General features: G+C 45.6%; 1 protein-coding gene across 2 annotated transcripts; it reads right to left on the bottom strand.

Moving 5' to 3' along the window:
• Positions 1–14,959: 14,959 nt before the first annotated feature.
• On the bottom strand, positions 14,960–18,742 carry sfp2 (sulfate transporter2). 2 transcript variants are annotated; one of them, XM_008679398.4, is made up of 14 exons: positions 18,501–18,742; positions 17,951–18,344; positions 17,810–17,873; positions 17,530–17,737; positions 17,252–17,426; positions 17,096–17,161; positions 16,883–16,996; positions 16,687–16,803; positions 16,456–16,582; positions 16,088–16,374; positions 15,808–15,998; positions 15,632–15,717; positions 15,452–15,528; positions 14,960–15,234 (listed from the first exon to the last, which is right to left on the bottom strand). In XM_008679398.4, the coding sequence occupies exons 4-14, from the start codon at positions 17,700–17,702 to the stop codon at positions 15,091–15,093; spliced, it is 1,557 nt and encodes a 518-aa protein (XP_008677620.1). In that variant the 5' UTR covers positions 17,703–17,737; positions 17,810–17,873; positions 17,951–18,344; positions 18,501–18,742; the 3' UTR covers positions 14,960–15,090. The 2 variants fall into 2 exon arrangements, with proteins under 2 accessions (XP_008677620.1, NP_001305976.1); NM_001319047.1 differs by having other exon boundaries at positions 14,965–15,234; positions 17,810–17,858; positions 18,501–18,714.
• Positions 18,743–19,197: the final 455 nt, after the last annotated feature.

Raw genomic sequence — 19,197 nt, 5'->3', positions numbered from 1 at the left:
AAATCCTTGGAAACTAGAGAAAAAGAAACAGAAGCGGCGGAGCAAATTTTGGCTGAAAAATTACCACTGCCACCTGAAAGGTAAATGTGCCCTTGGGCCATTTCTAAGTATTTTGGTGATTGAGTGCCAACACAAGTGGACTTATGTTAATCTATGCAAAGTGATGGACAAAGTGCTAATCAAGTAAAAAGGTATGTTCCTAAGACTTAGTACATTGTTTTGGAGACTAATGAATTGTGTCTAAGTGCTGGAAACAGGAGAAATCAAGTTGGAAACGAGATGACTTTGTTCAGCCAAAGACAGCTCGGTCTGGGTGCATCGGACTGTCCGGTGCGCTAGGCTGGCGTCTGTCAACTGGCTGCTCTCGGGAAGAAATTAACGGCGTACGACTATAAATCACCGGACTGTCCGGTGATGCACCAGACTGTCCGGTGAGCCAACAGTCGGCCGGGCCAAAGGTCGGCCGCATAATCCGCGCGCGACGCGTGGCAAGAGCCAATGGTCAGAAGGGGCACCGGACTGTCCGGTGTGCACCGGACAGTGTCCGGTGCGCCAACGGCTCCAAAGCGCCAACGGTCGGCTTGGCCAAAGAAGGAAAGAAATCCGCACCGGACTGTCCGGTGCGCCAGGCGACAGAAGGCAAGAATTGCCTTCTTGAAATGCTCTCAACGGCTCCTAGCTGCCTTGGGGCTATAAAAGGGACCCCTAGGCGCATGGAGGAGTACACCAAGCATTCTTTGAGCATTGTTGATCACTCACACTTCATTCTTGCGCACTTGTTCGACATTCTTAGTGATTTGAGCTCTGTTCTAGTGAGAACCTCGAGATATTGTCTTGAGCTCAAGTTTTGGTCTTGTGTGTACGTATTTGTTGTGGCTTTGAGTGTGTTGCTTCCCTCCCTTACTCTTGTGCTTCATATTGATTCTTATTGTAAGGGCGAGAGACTCCAAGTTGTGGAGATTCCTCGCAAACGGGAAAAGAGTAAAGTAAAGAAGAACACCGTGGTATTCAAGTTGATCATTGGATCACTTGAGAGGAGTTGAGTGCAACTCTCGTCCGTTGGGACGCCACAACGTGGAGTAGGCAAGTTTTGTACTTGGCCGAACCACGGGATAAATCCTCGTGTCTCTTGTGCTTGTCCTTACTGTGTCTATTGTGTTTCACAAGAGCTCTCCTATCTACTCACTTGATTCCATTGTTTCTAACTCTTGATCAAGTTTGTGGTGTTAAGTTTTAAGTTTTTACAGGATCACCTATTCACCCCCCCTCTAGGTGCTCTCAATTGGTATCAGAGCCGTTCTCTTCAAGAAAGGGACTAATCGCCCGAAGAGATGGAACCTAAGGGCAAGGGGATGGTGGTCAATGATAAGGAGAAGGAGTCCTTCGTCAATGATCCAAAGGATGACAAGCCTACTGACTCAGGCTCGGACCACAAAAGAAAAGACGGGAGGAAGAAGAAAACAAGGCGCATCAAGGAGATAGTCTACTACGACAGCGACGAATCTTCCTCTTCCCAAAAGGACGACGACAACGACTACGAGAAAAAGAAGACGGTTAATTCAAACTTTTCCTTTGATTATTCTCGTATTCCGCAAAGTTCCAATGCTCACTTACTTTCCATTCCCCTCGGTAAACCTCCCAACTTTGATGGAGAGGACTACGGATTTTGGAGTCACAAAATGCGTAGCCACTTGTTCTCTCTCCATCCAAGTATATGGGAGATAGTAGAAAATGGAATGCATTTTGATAGTACGGATAGTCCCATGTTCATTAATGAGCAAATTCACAAAAATGCACAAGCTACTACTGTTCTTCTAGCTTCATTGTGCAGGGATGAATACCATAAGGTGAGCGGCTTGGATAACGCCAAGCAGATTTGGAACACCCTCAAAATCTCACATGAAGGGAACGACGTCACCATGCTCACTAAGATGGAGTTGGTGGAGGGCGAACTTGGGAGATTCGCAATGATCAGGGGCGAGGAGCCAACCCAAACGTACAACCGGCTCAAGACCCTCGTCAACAAAATAAGAAGCTATGGAAGCACGCGATGGACGGACCACGACGTTGTCCGCCTAATGCTAAGGTCTTTTACTGTCCTTGATCCACATCTTGTGAACAATATTCGTGAGAATCCTAGGTACACCAAGATGACGCCCGAGGAGATACTTGGAAAGTTCGTAAGCGGGCGGATGATGATCAAGGAGGCAAGATACATTGACGATGCGTTGAACGGCCCAATCCACGAGCCTCAAACCGTTGCTCTCAAAGCAACGAGGAGCAAGGAAGTGCTACCTAGCAAGGTGGCACAAGTTAAGGCGGCGGGACTCAATGAGGAAGAGATGGCCCTCATCATTAAGCGTTTCAAGACGGTGCTAAGGGGTCGCAAGGAGCATCCAAACAAGACCAAGACGAAGGGGAAGCGCTCATGCTTCAAATGTGGTAAGATTGGTCATTTTATCGCTAACTATCCCGATAATGATAGTGACCAGGAACAAGGGAACAAGAGGGAAAAGAAGAAGGCTTACAAGAAGGCTAAGGGCGAGGCACACCTTGGAAAGGAGTGGGACTCGGATTGTTCGTCGTCCGACTCCGACAACGAAGGACTCGCCGCCACCGCCTTCAACAAGTCGGCCCTCTTCCCCAACGAGCATCACACCTGCCTCATGGCAAGGGAAAAGAAGGTAAGCACTCGTGATACTTGTACTTACGCTTCCTCAAGTGATGAAGAATCTAGCGATGATGAAATATACTATTCATGTTTATTCAAGGGCCTAGATAGAACTAAGGTTGATAAGATTAATGAATTAATTGATGCCTTAAATGATAAATATAGGTTATTAGAAAAACAAGAGGATCTTTTGTATGAAGAACATGATAAGTTTGTAGAGGCACAAAAATCTCTTGCTTTAGAAATAAAGAGGAATAAAATGCTTTCTTGTGAATTGTCTACATGTCATGACTCTATTTCTAGCTTAAAGAGCATAAATGATGATTTGAGTGCTAAATTAGAAATAGCTAATAAATCAACATCTTGTGTAGAACATGTTGTAGTTTGCAATGTGTGTAAAGATTTTAATGTTGATGCCTGTAGTGAACACCTAGTTTCAATTTCTAAATTGAATGATGAGGTGGCTAGTCTTAATGCCCAACTTAAGACTAGCAAGAGTGAATTTGACAAACTAAAATTTGCAAGGGATGCCTACACGATTGGTAGACACCCCTCAATTAAGGATGGTCTTGTCTTCAAGAGGGAAGTCAAGAACTTAACAAGCCATAAGGCTTCCATCTCCGCCAAGGAGAAAGGGAAGGCCCCTATGGCTAGTAGTGCTCAAAAGAACCATGCTTTCATGTATCATGATAGGAGACATTCTAGGAATGATTATAGAAGTTCTGATGCTTTTGATTCTCATGCCATGATTGCTTCTAGTTCTTCTATTATGCATGATAGAAATTTGACTAGGAAAAATGTTGCTCATCATATGCCTAGAAGAAATATTGTTCATGTTCCTAGGAAAGTAATGAATGAACCCTCTACAATCTATTATGATTGCAATGCTTCCTTTGCTATTTGTAGAAATGATAAGAAGGTAATTGCTAGGAAATTAGGGGCCAAATGTAAGGGAGACAAGACTTGCATTTGGGTCCCTAAGAGTATTGTAACTAACCTTGTAGGACCCAACATGAGTTGGGTACCTTAGACCCAAGCCTAAGTTTGCCTTGCAGGTTTATGCATCCGGGGGCTCAAGCTGGATTATCGACAGCGGATGCACAAACCACATGACGGGGGAAAAGAGGATGTTCTCTTCCTATGTCAAGAACAAGGATCCCCAAGAGTCAATCATATTCGGTGATGGGAACCAAGGCAAGGTGAAAGGGTTAGGAAAAATTGCATCCGAGCACTCTATTTCTAATGTGTTCTTAGTTGAGTCACTTGGATATAACTTGTTGTCTGTGAGTCAACTTTGTAATATGGGATATAACTGTTTATTCACAAATGTAGATGTGTTTGTCTTTAGAAGAAGTGATGGTTCATTAGCTTTTAAGGGTGTACTAGACGACAAACTTTATTTAGTTGATTTTGCAAAAGAGGAGGCTAGTCTAGATGCATGCTTAATTGCTAAGACTAGCATGGGCTGGCTGTGGCATCACCGTTTAGCACATGTGGGGATGAAGAACCTTCACAAGCTTCTAAAGGAAGAACACGTGATAGGTCTAACTAATGTAACTTTCGAAAAAGATAGACCTTGTGCAGCTTGTCAAGCAGGTAAACAGGTGGGAAGCTCTCATCATGCCAAAAATGTGATGACAACATCAAGACCCCTGGAGTTACTTCATATGGACCTCTTCGGACCCGTCGCCTATCTAAGTATAGGAGGAAGTAAGTATGGTCTTGTTATAGTTGATGATTTTTCCCGCTTCACTTGGGTATTCTTTTTGCAGGATAAATCTGAAACCCAAGGGACCCTCAAGCGCTTCCTAAGGAGAGCTCAAAATGAGTTTGAGCTCAAGGTGAAGAAGATAAGGAGCGACAACGGGTCCGAGTTCAAGAACCTTCAAGTGGAGGAGTACCTTGAGGAGGAAGGGATCAAGCACGAGTTTTCCGCTCCCTACACACCACAGCAAAACGGTGTGGTAGAGAGGAAGAACAGGACGCTCATAGACATGGCGAGGACAATGCTTGGAGAATTCAAGACACCCGAGCGGTTTTGGTCGGAAGCCGCGAACACGGCTTGCCACGCCATAAACCGGGTCTACCTTCATCGCCTCCTCAAGAAGACTTCATATGAGCTTCTAACCGGTAACAAACCCAATGTGTCTTACTTTCGTGTATTTGGGAGCAAATGTTACATTCTAGTGAAGAAAGCTAGAAATTCTAAGTTTGCTCCCAAAGCTGTAGAAGGGTTTTTGTTAGGTTATGACTCAAATACAAAGGCGTATAGGGTCTTCAACAAATCATCGGGTTTGGTTGAAGTCTCTAGCGACGTTGTATTTGATGAAACTAATGGCTCTGCAAGAGAGCAAGTTGTTGATCTTGATGATGTAGATGAAGAAGATGTTCTGACGGCCACAATACGTACCATGGCGATTGGTGATGTACGACCACAGGAACTAAAGGAGCAAGATCAACCTTCTTCCTCAACAATGGTGCATCCCCCAACTCAAGACAATGAACAGGTTCATCAAGAAGAGGCATGTGATCAAGGGGGAGCACAAGATGTTCATGTGATTAGGGATGAAAACGGGACGGGTATCCGGAACGGGTATCGGATACGGGTACCAAAACGGGACGTAATTTCGGGTACGGATACGGGTATTTTGTTTGTCGGGACGGATACGGGTATTACCCGGATATTGAACCTCGGATACGGGTAGGATACGGAATCACTAATACCCGGTCAGTACCCGAAAATCCCGGGTCGGATACGGGTACCCGGAATTCGGGTACCCGTTTTTTCTTTTTCTGCATAATATAGTTATAAAATCATAACTTTTACATATGAAATCGGATGAAGATAAAGTTTATATGAAAATTGTAGAGCTTGAAGAGATCTATGACTTTGTAATACAACAATTTTTTGTTTAAACAATATTTTAATGATTTAATTGTATTTTGATGATTTTCTATGACAAGAAATTAATAATACATAAATAGCCTCAAAAAATTGTGAAATTTTACGGAGATACAACATATGTCCATATGTAACCATAAAAAATGTTTGGATCATAAGATCTATAAGATATCCACGTTTCTTTCCTTTCACTTTCACTTATTTGTATGAGTTACATGTGAAATTAGTGTAAGTATCCAAGTTTCAACATAATCAGTACTTCACTTTATCATTTTCATACGAGGACTTGAGTTATCTTTATATAAAATGTTTATTAGTTTTTGTAACTTATTTGCAATTTTTTAGTGAAACTAGAATATTTATGAATTTTAAATATTGCGGTGTTGGTTCTACAATGTCCTTGTGATAAGCAACTTTGAACTACATGATGTCAATTTTACCGGTTTTCTTTCTTACATCTGATCTATCATATACATGATTATGTATTTCTTAACTTATGGATGGTTGGACAATTAATATCATCGGATGAACTACCCGACAATTATCCGGTACCTACCCGAGTAGTATCCGTTATCCGTTTCTTACCCGTCCGGATTATTACCCGGTCTCGTCCTGTATCCGTCCCGAATCTTAACTACTCGTATCCGGTCCCGTATCCGAGAGAAATACGTTAGGGTAGGATATGGGATGACCCTGTATCCGGCTGTATCCGTCCCGTTTTCATCCCTACATGTGATAGAGGAAGAAGCGCAACCGGCACCTCCAACTCAAGTTCGAGCGACGATTCAAAGGAATCATCCCGTCGACCAAATTTTGGGTGATATTAGCAAGGGAGTAACTACTCGCTCTAGATTAGTTAATTTTTGTGAGCATTACTCTTTTGTCTCTTCTATTGAGCCTTTCAGGGTAGAAGAGGCCTTGCTAGATCCGGACTGGGTGTTGGCCATGCAGGAAGAGCTCAACAACTTCAAGAGAAATGAAGTTTGGACACTGGTGCCTCGTCCCAAGCAAAATGTTGTGGGAACCAAGTGGGTGTTCCGCAACAAACAAGACGAGCACGGGGTGGTGACAAGGAACAAGGCACGACTTGTGGCAAAAGGTTATGCCCAAGTCGCAAGTTTGGACTTTGAGGAGACTTTTGCTCCTGTGGCTAGGCTAGAGTCAATTCGCATATTGTTAGCCTATGCTACTCACCATTCTTTCAGGTTGTTCCAAATGGATGTGAAGAGCGCTTTCCTCAACGGGCCAATCAAGGAGGAGGTGTACGTGGAGCAACCCCCTGGCTTCGAGGACGAACGGTACCCCGACCACGTGTGTAAGCTCTCTAAGGCGCTCTATGGACTTAAGCAAGCCCCAAGAGCATGATATGAATGTCTTAAAGACTTTTTAATTGCTAATGCTTTCAAGGTTGGGAAAGCCGATCCAACTCTTTTCACTAAGACATGTGATGGCGATTTATTTGTGTGCCAAATTTATGTGGACGACATAATATTTGGTTCTACTAACCAAAAGTCTTGTGAAGAGTTTAGTAGGGTGATGACTCAAAAGTTTGAGATATCGATGATGGGCGAGTTGAACTACTTCCTTGGGTTCCAAGTGAAGCAACTCAAGGATGGCACCTTCATCTCCCAAACGAAGTACACGCAAGACTTGATCAAGCGGTTTGGGATGAAGGACGCCAAGCCCGCAAAGACTCCAATGGGAACCGACGGACACACCGACCTCAACAAAGGAGGTAAGTCTGTTGATCAAAAGGCATACCGGTCTATGATAGGGTCCTTACTTTATTTATGTGCTAGTAGACCGGATATTATGCTTAGCGTATGCATGTGTGCTAGATTTCAATCCGATCCAAGGGAGTGTCACTTAGTGGTCGTGAAGCGGATTCTTAGATATTTAGTCGCTACGCCTTGCTTCGGGATCTGGTATCCAAAGGGGTCTACCTTTGACTTAATTGGATATTCAGACTCCGACTATGCTAGATGTAAGGTCGATAGGAAGAGTACATCGGGGACGTGCCAATTCTTAGGAAGGTCCCTGGTGTCGTGGAGTTCTAAGAAACAAACTTTCGTTGCCCTATCCACCGCTGAGGCCGAGTATGTTGCCACAGGACAATGTTGCGCGCAACTACTTTGGATGAGGCAAACCCTCAGGGACTTTGGCTACAATCTGAGCGAAGTCCCACTCCTATGTGATAATGAGAGTGCTATCCGCATGGCGGATAATCCTGTTGAACACAGCCGCACAAAGCACATTGACATCCGGCATCACTTTTTGAGAGACCACCAGCAAAAGGGAGATATCGAAGTGTTTCATATCAGCACCGAGAACCAGCTAGCCGATATCTTAACCAAGCCTCTAGATGAGAAGACCTTTTGCAGGTTGCGTAGTGAGCTAAATGTCTTAGATTCGCGGAACCTGGATTGATTTATAGCATACATGTGTTTTATGCCTTGATCATGTTCCTTAATGCATTTTGTTTATGGTGCTCAAGTTGTACAAGCACTCCCCGGACCTCACAAGTCCATTTGCAAGTGATGCACATATTTAGGGGGAGATGTGCTACAACTTGACCCTTTAAAGACTAACTGTGTGCTTGAGTTTGCTCAATTTAGTCTCAAAGGAGGTTTGAAAGGGAAAAGGTGGACTTGGACCGTGCAAGACTTTCACTGCACTCCGATGAGAGAGTAACTCACTCCAAGTTCATCTATGTACTCTTATTGCCTTTTTACTCTTAGTTGAAGATTTTGGTGAGACAATAGGGTTAAAGGGCCAAAATTGATCCCGTTTTGGTGCTTGATGCCAAAGGGGGATAAAATAAGGCCAAAGCAAGAAATTGATCAGCTACCACTTAAAAGAATTTTGAAAATAGTAGAGTTAGAGTTTTTGTCTGTCAAAATACTCTTGTTTGTCTCTTATTGTCAAAACATTGGTCTCTTGTGGGGAGAAGGCCTGATTATGGGAAAAAGGGGGAGTTTTTGAATCTTTGATCAATTTCTCTTGAAATATCTCTCTTTATGTTTCAACAAGTGTGTTTGACTTAGAGATAAGAAATTGAGTTTGATTTGCAAAAACAAACCAAGTGGTGGCAAAGAATGATCCATATATGCCAAATTTGAATCAAAACAATTTTGAGTTCTCATTTGTATTGATGTTGCACTTCCTTTGGTTGCTTTTTATTGTGTTGGCATAAATCACCAAAAAGGGGGAGATTGAAAGGGAAATGTGCCCTTGGGCCATTTCTAAGTATTTTGGTGATTGAGTGCCAACACAAGTGGACTTATGTTAATCTATGCAAAGTGATGGACAAAGTGCTAATCAAGTAAAAAGGTATGTTCCTAAGACTTAGTACATTGTTTTGGAGACTAATGAATTGTGTCTAAGTGCTGGAAACAGGAGAAATCAAGTTGGAAAAGAGATGGCTTTGTTCAGCCAAAGACAGCTCGGTCTGGGTGCACCGGACTGTCCGGTGGTGCACCGGACAGTGTCTGGTGCGCCAGGCCGGCGTCTGTCAACTGGCTGCTCTCGTGAAGAAATTAACGGCGTACTGCTATAAATCACCGGACTGTCCGGTGAGCCAACAGTCGGCCGGGCCAACAGTCGGCCGCATAATCCGTGCGCGACGCGTGGCAAGAGCCAATGGTCAGAAGGGGCACCGGACTGTCCGGTGTGCACCGGACAGTGTCCGGTGCGCCAACGGCTCCAAAGCGCCAACAGTCGGCTTGGCCAAAGAAGGAAAGAAATCCGCACCGGACTGTCCGGTGCGCCAGGCGACAGAAGGCAAGAATTGCCTTCTTGAAATGCTCTCAACGGCTCCTAGCTGCCTTGGGGCTATAAAAGGGACCCCTAGGCGCATGGAGGAGTACACCAAGCATTCCTTGAGCATTGTTGATCACTCACACTTCATTCTTGCGCACTTGTTCGACATTCTTAGTGATTTGAGCTCCGTTCTAGTGAGAACCTCGAGATATTGTCTTGAGCTCAAGTTTTGGTCTTGTGTGTGCGTATTTGCTGTGGCTTTGAGTGTGTTGCTTCCCTCCCTTACTCTTGTGCTTCATATTGATTCTTATTGTAAGGGCGAGAGACTCCAAGTTGTGGAGATTCCTCGCAAACGGGAAAAGAGTAAAGTAAAGAAGAACACCGTGGTATTCAAGTTGATCATTGGATCACTTGAGAGGAGTTGAGTGCAACTCTCGTCCGTTGGGACGCCACAACGTGGAGTAGACAAGTTTTGTACTTGGCCGAACCACGGGATAAATCCTCGTGTCTCTTGTGCTTGTCCTTACTGTGTCTATTGTGTTTCACAAGAGCTCTCCTATCTACTCACTTGATTCCATTGTTTCTAACTCTTGATCAAGTTTGTGGTGTTAAGTTTTAAGTTTTTACAGGATCACCTATGCACCCCCCCTCTAGGTGCTCTCACCACCCCCGAAGCATTTTCCGAAGCTCTCAATTATATTTTACGACATGCTTCGAGGAAAAAGTTGACTGAAAAAGAAAAGCGAGAAGCTCAGTTCTATGCCCAAAAATTGAAATATCCGAAGGGGGCATTGATTTTCAACGGCAGCGGAGAAGAAGACTTCTTGTATTGTCTCCCAGACAGCAAGGAGATTTCTGTCTACCGGGAGATGAGCAAAAGCTTCGGATTCCCGACACTAGAGGACGGGCTCTCGGTGCTATCAAAAGATGAATTAGCCGACAGCTTAGCATACAATAGCTTAAAGGTGAGAAAATGAATTTTACTGAAAAGCAAAATTTTTCCATTTGCTTATACTTAATACCGTATTCCTTTTTAGGGCCTTATTCTTAGCAACGCCCTCAGGGCACAAAAAAGCGCTGAAGACGAGTGATGCACCATGGCCTTAAACAACCTTCGTTCCGAAGTAATCGAACTAAGGAACGAAGGTCTTGAGAAAGATAAAATATTAAACTCATTGCTAAATAAAATAAAAGAAGACGAAGCTACTTCCAAAGCCCAGGCTGAAGCCCAGAAGTGTGAAATTGACGATCTTCAGAAATAGCTGGCTGAAGCGAAGTTAAAGTGTGCAATTCCCGAAGCTGACCGAGACGCCAGTAACTATTGGAAAAATTATTCGGAGAATACAGTTGTAGAACTTCGGTCTTCAAAAGAGAAATGCTACGAAAAATCCATAGAATGTGTGCAAAAAATAAAATCTAGCTTCGCCAATGTTGGCGCATTCTCTAGCGAGGATAATTTCGTAAGGGGCGATCCTGAAGGCCCAATTGACTGGATTAACAACGAAGCTGAAGCCTTTGAAGAAGTTTTGAGTGGTCGTGGGGATGTCTGCGCCTTCTCAGGTGCCAGAGGAATCGCGACTATTTTGGAGAAATCAGGCTGTGATCACGTGAAAGCTTTGACTCAAACCGAAGCTGCCTTATCTATTGAAGATACAAAAGACCCCTCGGCCGAAGCAAGCTTAGTTGGCGGGAAATTCTTCACTGACATCTGGGAAAATGGCAGCCGAGAGGTGGCGCACGAGATAATAAAAAAGAGTGAAAAAGATTCTCATGATGCAAAAGAAGCGACGAAGGCAGCTGAGAAAGCTGCAAAACTTGAAAGGCGGATAGGTATTGCTTAATTGCTTTTGACTTTGTGTTTTATTTCTGTGACTTCGAACTTATTTATGTTTTGTATCGCAGCTAAGCTATCTCCTCCCCCGGAGCCCTTCGAGCCAACGGCCGACCCAGAAGCAAAGAGAGAGGAAAAATCACTAAAATGGCTGAAGCTATTTTGGATGAAGCTATTTCTCAACTGTTAAACGAAGTTGCGGAAGTAGTTTTAAAAGAAGAACAGCTGCTATTGTAAAAAAATTTGGAATGTAATATTTGCTGAACAAAGTGTGTAATATTTTTATAATTTTGAATGTAATATATAAGCTGCTTGTAACTCAATTCTTTACGATGCATGAAACTTTACATACATATTGTTTTTGAGCCTTCGGCGAAAAAACACCTTCCCTTCTTTTCATGCTTCGTGAAGGATATCCATATTTCGTAAAAACATCCAATCTTCGTAAAAACGTTATGCTTCATAAGCAATAGATCTCCTTTTCATATTAGAGGTGACGAAGCGGTACTTCTTCAAAACTTATTTTGTGCCTTGGCACTGCTTCTTCGAAACAATCTCCGAAGATCAACATTGTATCCCCTTCTTGTGCCATAGATGCAATATGATGTATGATGATATGCCATGCAAATGATGTAATGATGTTATGCTATGCAAAATGATATTTGTGCCGAAGATACACACACATTCCCACAGTAGAGCACACAATCTTTTTGCCGTTTATTTTTCGGCTTCACCGCTTATTTTTCGGTGTATCAGCGCTGACTTTTCGCTGTAAGCCTCCCTTAGGAGCTTCTTCGCCTTTTACTTCGGCGGTATTCACATTGACTTTTCGCGCTTCGCCTTATACTTCGGCGGAATCAGCGTTTATTTTTCGCTGTAAGCTCTGCATTCCCTTTGGAACGACTTTTGAGCAGAAAACTTACGCTGCGCTCCCTTAGGAACGACTTTTTGTAACTTCAGCAAACTTACACTGTGTTTCGTAGAACGACTTTTTTGTAGCTTCGGGGATACTTTCTGTAGTCACGAGCTCTTAAGAACGAGTTTTCATGCTTCAGCAACTTTTTGGATTCCGCAAGTCTGTGTATAAGATATATTTTCACTATGGCAAAAACGAAGCTGTTACAAGAAATTGAAAACGACAAGAAAAACTTAGGCTTTCAATGATTGTTCCTTATTAAAAAGAAAAATGATAACGAATGCAAGAACTATTTCAGCAGCAGGATATCTTCTAGTAGATGTGCTTCGACTCTGGTACAGTACTGTTGACTGTGCGAGCTTCGGACTCCTCTCTGAAGTCTCGTTGCTGATGAGTGTGTTGGCTCCCTTCTGGCTACTGGCCTCGTTGTATTGGTGGTGGAGGTGGAAGCTGTTGCCAAGATGCCTGAGATTGGCTTGCCGAAGCAACAGAAGATGCAGAATGGTTACCCACATACTCTGGAATGTACGGTGAGTGGTACGAAGCAGTATGCATAACTTGCTTCTGCTGGCTCTATTGGGTTGCAGCTTCTACTATCTCTTTTTGTTTCTGGATGGTGACATGGCACATCCTGGTGGTATGGCCCTTGTCCTCACCGCAGAATAGGCAATAAATTTTCCTGGGCTGATCCCCAAACCTTTCTCCGAAGCCCCTGGCGCATCTGCCCCTTGGAGCTGGGGGCCGAGGATAGCTCTGTTGCTGCCCCGAAGCCTGGGAGGAATATTGCGGCCTCTGTTGCTGACTTCCTCTGTCGTCATTCTGAGTGGAATGAATTGATCTAACATGCCTAGGGTAGACTCTCCCTCCGAAGCCCCTGGTTATTTCGGAGAACCTATAAGCTTCCTCCCTTCTTTGACGAAAGTCATTATCAGCGCGGGTGTATTCATCCATCTTCTGAAGCAATTTTTCCAAGGTCTGAGAGGGTTTCCTGGCGAAGTATTGGGCCGAAGCCCCTTGATCATGGCCTCAATGACAATCTCATTGGGCACTGTTGGCGCTTGTGCCCTCAAACGCAAGAACCTTCAAACATACGCCTGAAGGTATTCCTCGTGATCCTGCGTGCACTGGAACAAAGCTGGAGCGGTAACCGGCTTCGTCTGAAACCCTTGGAAACTAGTGATCAGCATGTCCTTCAGCTTCTGCCATGATGTGATTGTTCCTGGCCGAAGAGAGGAGTACTAGGTTTGTGCAACATTTTTGACTGCCATGACGAAGGATTTCGCCATGACTGCAGTGTTGCCACCATATGAAGATATGGTTGCTTCGTAGCTCATCAGAAATTGCTTCGGATCTGAGTGTCCGTCATACATGTGGAGCTGAGGTGGTTTGTAAGACGGGGGCCCAAGGTGTAGCCTGCAGTTCTGCTGACAGAGGAGAAGCATCATCAAAGGCAAAATTTCCATGATGGAAATCCTCATACCAATCATCTTCGTTGATGAAGCCCTCTTGGTGAAGCTCTTTGTGCTGGGGCCTTCGGTTTTGCTCATCCTGAGCAAGATGACGAACTTCTTCAGAGGCTTCGTCTATCTGCCTTTGCAGGTCAGCTAGTCGAGCCATCTTTTCCTTCTTCCGTTGCACTTGCTGATGAAGCATCTTCATATTCCTGATTTCTTGGTCCAAGTCGTCCTCCTGAGGCGTTGGAGTGGTGGTCTTCCTCTTCTGGCTTTGGGCCTCCCAAAGAGAAAGGGTCTCCTGGTTCGGGTCCAGCGGCTGCAGAGCGGCAGCCCCTATCGCTGAAGCTTTCTTTGGCGGCATGACGAAGGTCGATGCTTGCTGAAAGTGGTCGGAAAGGGTTCACCGGAGGTGGGCGCTAATGTTGGGGACTTGTTCTCAAATGCTATGAGTCAAGAACAAGGCAACACAGAGAATGTTAAACGTTAAAGTCCTTCGTCCTTCGAAGCATTATATCCCTTTGAGAGATAATAATTTTCGGACGAAGGTTGTAAAGGACGTACCTTCGTCAAAGCAACATATAAACGAGGAAAGAAACATATGGGATATAAAAGATAATATCAACAGTTATTTATTACCATCAACTCATTTCTATTTTATTATTAAGGAAAAATAGAAATAATAACAAGTTACAAAAGTACCTTCGGCTTGAAAGAAGGTAAAAGTACAAGTGTGACGCAAAAGCAAATGTCCAGTCAGCGTGAACCGTACGGGAGCACTGTTCATCTATTTATAGGCACGAGACGCAGCCTATGTAAAATTACACCCATGCCCTTTACATTTGCTAATAACTCTATAATAGTCCATCGGGGTCTAAATAACCTTTTCCCTTATAAGTCGGTTCCCTTTTCTGTTATCACGCCGAAGCTCCCCTGCGCATAGCTTCGGCTCTGCGCCATCCTTCGTATTCTTTGTGCTTCTTCACACTGTAGTTTTGACCTAAGTCCGAAGATACCTGTTCATGTATCATACTCCAGAAACATTGTTAAATCATATTTTTGAGTACCTTTGGAAGCCGAAGGCCTCCAACAATTACATTGTTTGCAGAGTAAAGTTTGAAATACAGAGTGAAATAGGAAGCCTGCTAGAATAGTCTAAAGTAAAACATGTAAGACCTCGTCATTGTCAAGACTACGGCTTGTAAAATGGACTGGTTGGAGTAAGAGCGACTGAACACTTAAGGGAATGCCTGTCTGGCTGACCACACAAGTCGAATTCAGTTTTGTTTTATATGTTTCCTTCGGTTTCTACATTGATCAAATTATAGTTATACGTTCAAGATTGATCCTATCCTCTTGTCTGTAAATAATAATGTTCATTTGGAATACTATCGCACACTAGCTTTTGCGTTAAGCAACTGTGAGCACAGCATTCGAAACTATTCCTGTCATTCGTAAACTTGCATATGTATATTATTCTGATTACATGAATACATGATACATAACGTATACAGTAGAGATTAGAGAACAGAATGTGGACGCAAACAAATCCATTTCAGTTCAAGGCTCCTGCATCGACTTGGAAGTGCAGAAACGCACGGCGTCTGCGACCGTGAGGAAGATATGACCATTTCCGATGTGCTCGGTGAGTTTGGACGACTGGAGCTTTTCAATCACGGCAGAGCCAGGGTTTGATAAGAGAAGCTGCCACATGCACAAACACAAACACATCAGTTAAAACTTAAAAATCAAAAGGCGTCCTTTCTTTTTCTGTTCTCATCAGGTTTTTAATTTCTTGAGTAGCATCTGTTGGATCTTACTCCAAATGTCACATTTTGTTCTTTTTTTTCAAGTGGCATCTCAAGTACCACGATCCAATATACGGGCAAAAAAGAAAAAAAAAAGGTTTCAGTCTATATACCTGAATGCCTCGCTTTTGGAGATTCTTGTACAGGTCTTCAAGGGCATGGATACCACTCGTATCGATATCTATAACAGCTGCAAGAAGAAGAAAAAAAGGCATCAGCTTTCATCAGGGGGGAAACCACACAGTTACGAACTCCCACGACATCCGACCGATCAACAGAAGATCTCTGCTTACGTGACATCTCTACTACCAAGAAACTGATTCTAGGCAGCCCCTCTGCGCTGACTCTATCTTCTTCGTCCGTCAACCACCTAAGGATTCTGAAATGGAGCACACACAGCACAGCACAGCACACAAGAGTTTGTGAGGACGACGACAATAACGCACGGTTTGGATGGATGTGTCTCTACCGCTCTCGGACATAGTTGGAGTTGGAGAAGTAAATGGCAGAATCCACCCTGACTATGACCACCCCAGGAACATGCCTCGCATGCGGATACTGCTCCGTGTTCCTGTAGATCGTGGTGCCTGGAAGGTTTCCCAGCAGCACAGTCCTGGGTCTTGTTACTTGGACAAGTATTTTGGCAAACGAGATTGACACCTGCAGTGCAAAAAAACATCACAACTATCGATCCATCTTGTGGAACCAAATTAAACCAAAGGATGGATGGATGGATGGTCCTAGCTTACAGCAATCAAGAGGCCTATCTCGACAGACTTGAAAACCACGCCGAAGAAGGCCCCCATGCAGGCGACGAAGTCCATCTTGTCGACTTTCCAGATGAGGATCGCCGCCTCGTAGTCGACGAGGCCGATGACGGCAGAGATGATGATCGAGCCCAGGATCGCGTTCGGGGTGTACTTGAACAGCGGCGTGATGAGCAGCAAGGTGAGGAGCACAACCGTGGACATGACCACGTTGGACACTGGCGTCCGGCACCCGGCCATGAAGTTGACCGCCGAGCGAGAGAAAGAGCCTGAAAAGAGTCGCAGTCGCAGCTAGCAAATTTATATACGCTCTTCATCAGTTCACTGTGTTTCAGTTCACTGTGGAAAACCTGTTGCGATGTAGCAAGACGTCATTGAGCCTACGATGTTCATCGTCCCAAGTGCTACCATCTCCTTGTTCCCATCTAGCTGGTAGTCCTTCATGGCGGCGAACGTCCTTCCGATGGCAACGGCTTCCTGACAAGATAACGCGCGCGGAGAGATTTGATTTGATGTGGGAAAACGAACATGCATATATATGAAAGGACAAGGTGGGTCGTCTGCGCATAGCATATACATACTGTTAAGCCGATCATGCCGCAAACAGCGCCGATCTTGAACCCTTTCGCGACGAATGGACCGGTGAAGTAGATCTTGTGCACAGATGACGGGTTGACGCCCTTTTTGATCTTGTTCACCTGTGAAAAACATGGTCTGTTTGAGCTCCTGGGTCTTATATTAGGGCCTGCGTTCTTCCCTAACTTGGGTACTACTTACAATCTGAACACCTTGCTTGTCAGCGCGAAAGAGGTACACGAAAAGGGTGGCAAGAATAACCGAAGTTACAGGAGCGATAGCAGGCACCCAGAAATACTTCTTGTTCCTTTTCCCCTGTGCGTATGAAAGGAAAGAAAAAACCATTACCAGGTTATAAAAAACAAAGCAAAACCGTCTGGAGGAAAAAAAATAAAAATAAAAAGATACACCCACAATGTACTTGGCAAGCAGAAGAAAAGCAAGGAACGTGAAGGCAATCGCAACTGTCTGCCAGTTCCACTGCACAAAACCGCGCCTTATTGTCAGCAGCTAAGTACAGGAGCCAGGTCGTACAGTGCTAATTAATAAGTTCAAAGGTAGGGTAAGTACTCCATGACGAACTGAACCCCAGACAGACTCCATGACGGAGACTATATCGGTTTCCTTGGTGAAGCTCCTGATGCCGAGCACATACTTGAGCTGCTGCAGGGCAATAGTGACGGCCGCTCCCCCCATGAACCCAACGATGGCGGCGTGCGACAGGAAGTCGATGAGGAAACCTAGCCTGAAAAAGGACGGCAGCGTTAGGATCGACGGACCTCAGGAATCCCAGATATATGTATAGTTGTATACCTCATCAGGCGTGCAGTGTATGTATAGTTGTATACCTCAGGAATCCCAGAGCTGCTTGAGTGATGCCAGCGAAGAAGGTTGCCGTAAACGCAAGGCGCAGGTATTCCTCCCTGTCCTTGTCGTGGTCAGCCTCCTTCTGCAGAAGCGAACCTAGCAGAAGAGAGACCACTGCGACTGGCCCGATCGCTATGTCCTTGGAGCTACCCATCGCAGCGTATATCAACGGGGGGACGAAGCTAGAGTCTGGAACGATCCACCAGGTTACATTACAACAAGTAAAGCAGGTTTATTTATCGATGCGATGATGGAACTTACAGAGCCCGTACTCCGGATCCAAATACGCGAGCTTCGAGTAGCCAATATCCTATCGATTCAGAGTCTAAGACTCGGCGTCAGAGGCACAGACAGGAAGTAGCGCTACAGCAGTGCAGTCAGCCCTGCCCTTGATATATGTACCTGGGGAATGCAGAGGCTCGCAATTGTCAGCCCGGCAACGAGATCGCCCTTGAACATGCTCAGGCTGTAGGTCCTGCCCCAACCCAAGACCGGGAACAAGAGCTGCAGGCCCATCTGGAGCTTCGTGGACACGGACTGGTCCTTGCACTGCTTCAGCGGGCTGTCGTGGAAGAAGGTCTCCCTCAGCGTGCTGGTGAACTCCGTGGCCAGGCTCCTCCGGGGAGGATACCCGACCTTGTACACTAACACGGCCGGTGGTGGCGCAGCCTGCTGGGATGATGAGGGAGGCTGCGTAGAGATGCTGGTCTCGCCTCCTGCTGCTGCCGCCGCCGCCGCCTCGGCCGGCTCGCGGTGGACCATCTTTCGAACACTGTTAATTAGCTTCCTGACTATCCTGGGAAAACAAATTGGTGTGCAATTGTAACAGTGTTAAGCAGGATTGCAGACCACGGGCGCAATGCATAAAGAAAGAACTCGCTGAAACTGAAGGCAGCGGCGGGGTGAGTTAGTACCGGTTGCCGGCCGAATCAGGGCACGGACGGAGACTTACCTTGCAATTTGGGAGAGGGGGCCTTGCAATCCGGCCTGCGAGCAAACGGAATGTCCGCTCGGGCTTCCTCCGCGCAGCCAGCGCCGCCGTCGCCTTCAGGCGTGCGTGGGCAACGAGGAGGGCGGACGCGGAGGACGAGATCGTCAGGCGCCCGCCGCGAGAGAACGGGACAATGTATGTCTGCGACTGCGAGGATGAAATGATCATTCAATCTGCTGCCTCCAAATGGAGAGCAGTTGTATACACTCTCGACCGAGCAGCCACGGTGGTGCAGTGGTCGAGCGAGCGACGTCGCGTTCACGTCACGTGCAAATGCAAGGCGAGCGCAAGTCCAAGTCCTCGGTCCGCGCCGGTGGTAGATGCCGCGCGGGCCCGCGGATGGATGGAACCACGGGGGTCGCGACTGGCGGTGGTAGATGCGGCCTTCTCTTCTCTGGTCTGACCGCAGAATAGTGTAAGCGCTAGCGAGGGGCCCAGCCCAGGACAGGAGGTTGGTGCCGAGTACTCCTCCTGCATTCATTCATGTCCCAGTGACATGTGGGGTCACCCAGGCGTGTGGTACCTGCTGCTATGCTACGCGGATCGTTGTGAGATTGCCGGCGGGGCGAGGGCTCCCGTCCGCCACGTTCCCATCGGCCCAATTGGCATTCATCACACCTGATCCGATCCTGACTGAGTTCCTGACTCATGGAGTCTC

The sequence above is a fragment of the Zea mays genome, chromosome 4 (assembly GCF_902167145.1).
Source record: "Zea mays cultivar B73 chromosome 4, Zm-B73-REFERENCE-NAM-5.0, whole genome shotgun sequence".
Taxonomy (NCBI): Eukaryota; Viridiplantae; Streptophyta; class Magnoliopsida; order Poales; family Poaceae; genus Zea; species Zea mays.
Note: the sequence above shows the minus strand (reverse complement) of the source record. Positions and strands in the feature narration are given on the sequence as shown.

What these genes read in the sequence shown, in the direction of transcription:
- sfp2 (NM_001319047.1), bottom strand. Translation starts at nt 18,310, where the DNA reads ATGGTCCACCGCGAGCCGGCCGAGGCGGCGGCGGCGGCAGCAGCAGGA. An exon ending in ACAAGCAAGGTGTTCAGATT is followed by an intron (nt 16,804 to 16,882) that starts GTAAGTAGTACC and finishes TGTTTTTCACAG; the next exon opens with GTGAACAAGATCAAAAAGGG. An exon ending in TCCAACTATGTCCGAGAGCG is followed by an intron (nt 15,718 to 15,807) that starts GTAGAGACACAT and finishes GCTCCATTTCAG; the next exon opens with AATCCTTAGGTGGTTGACGG.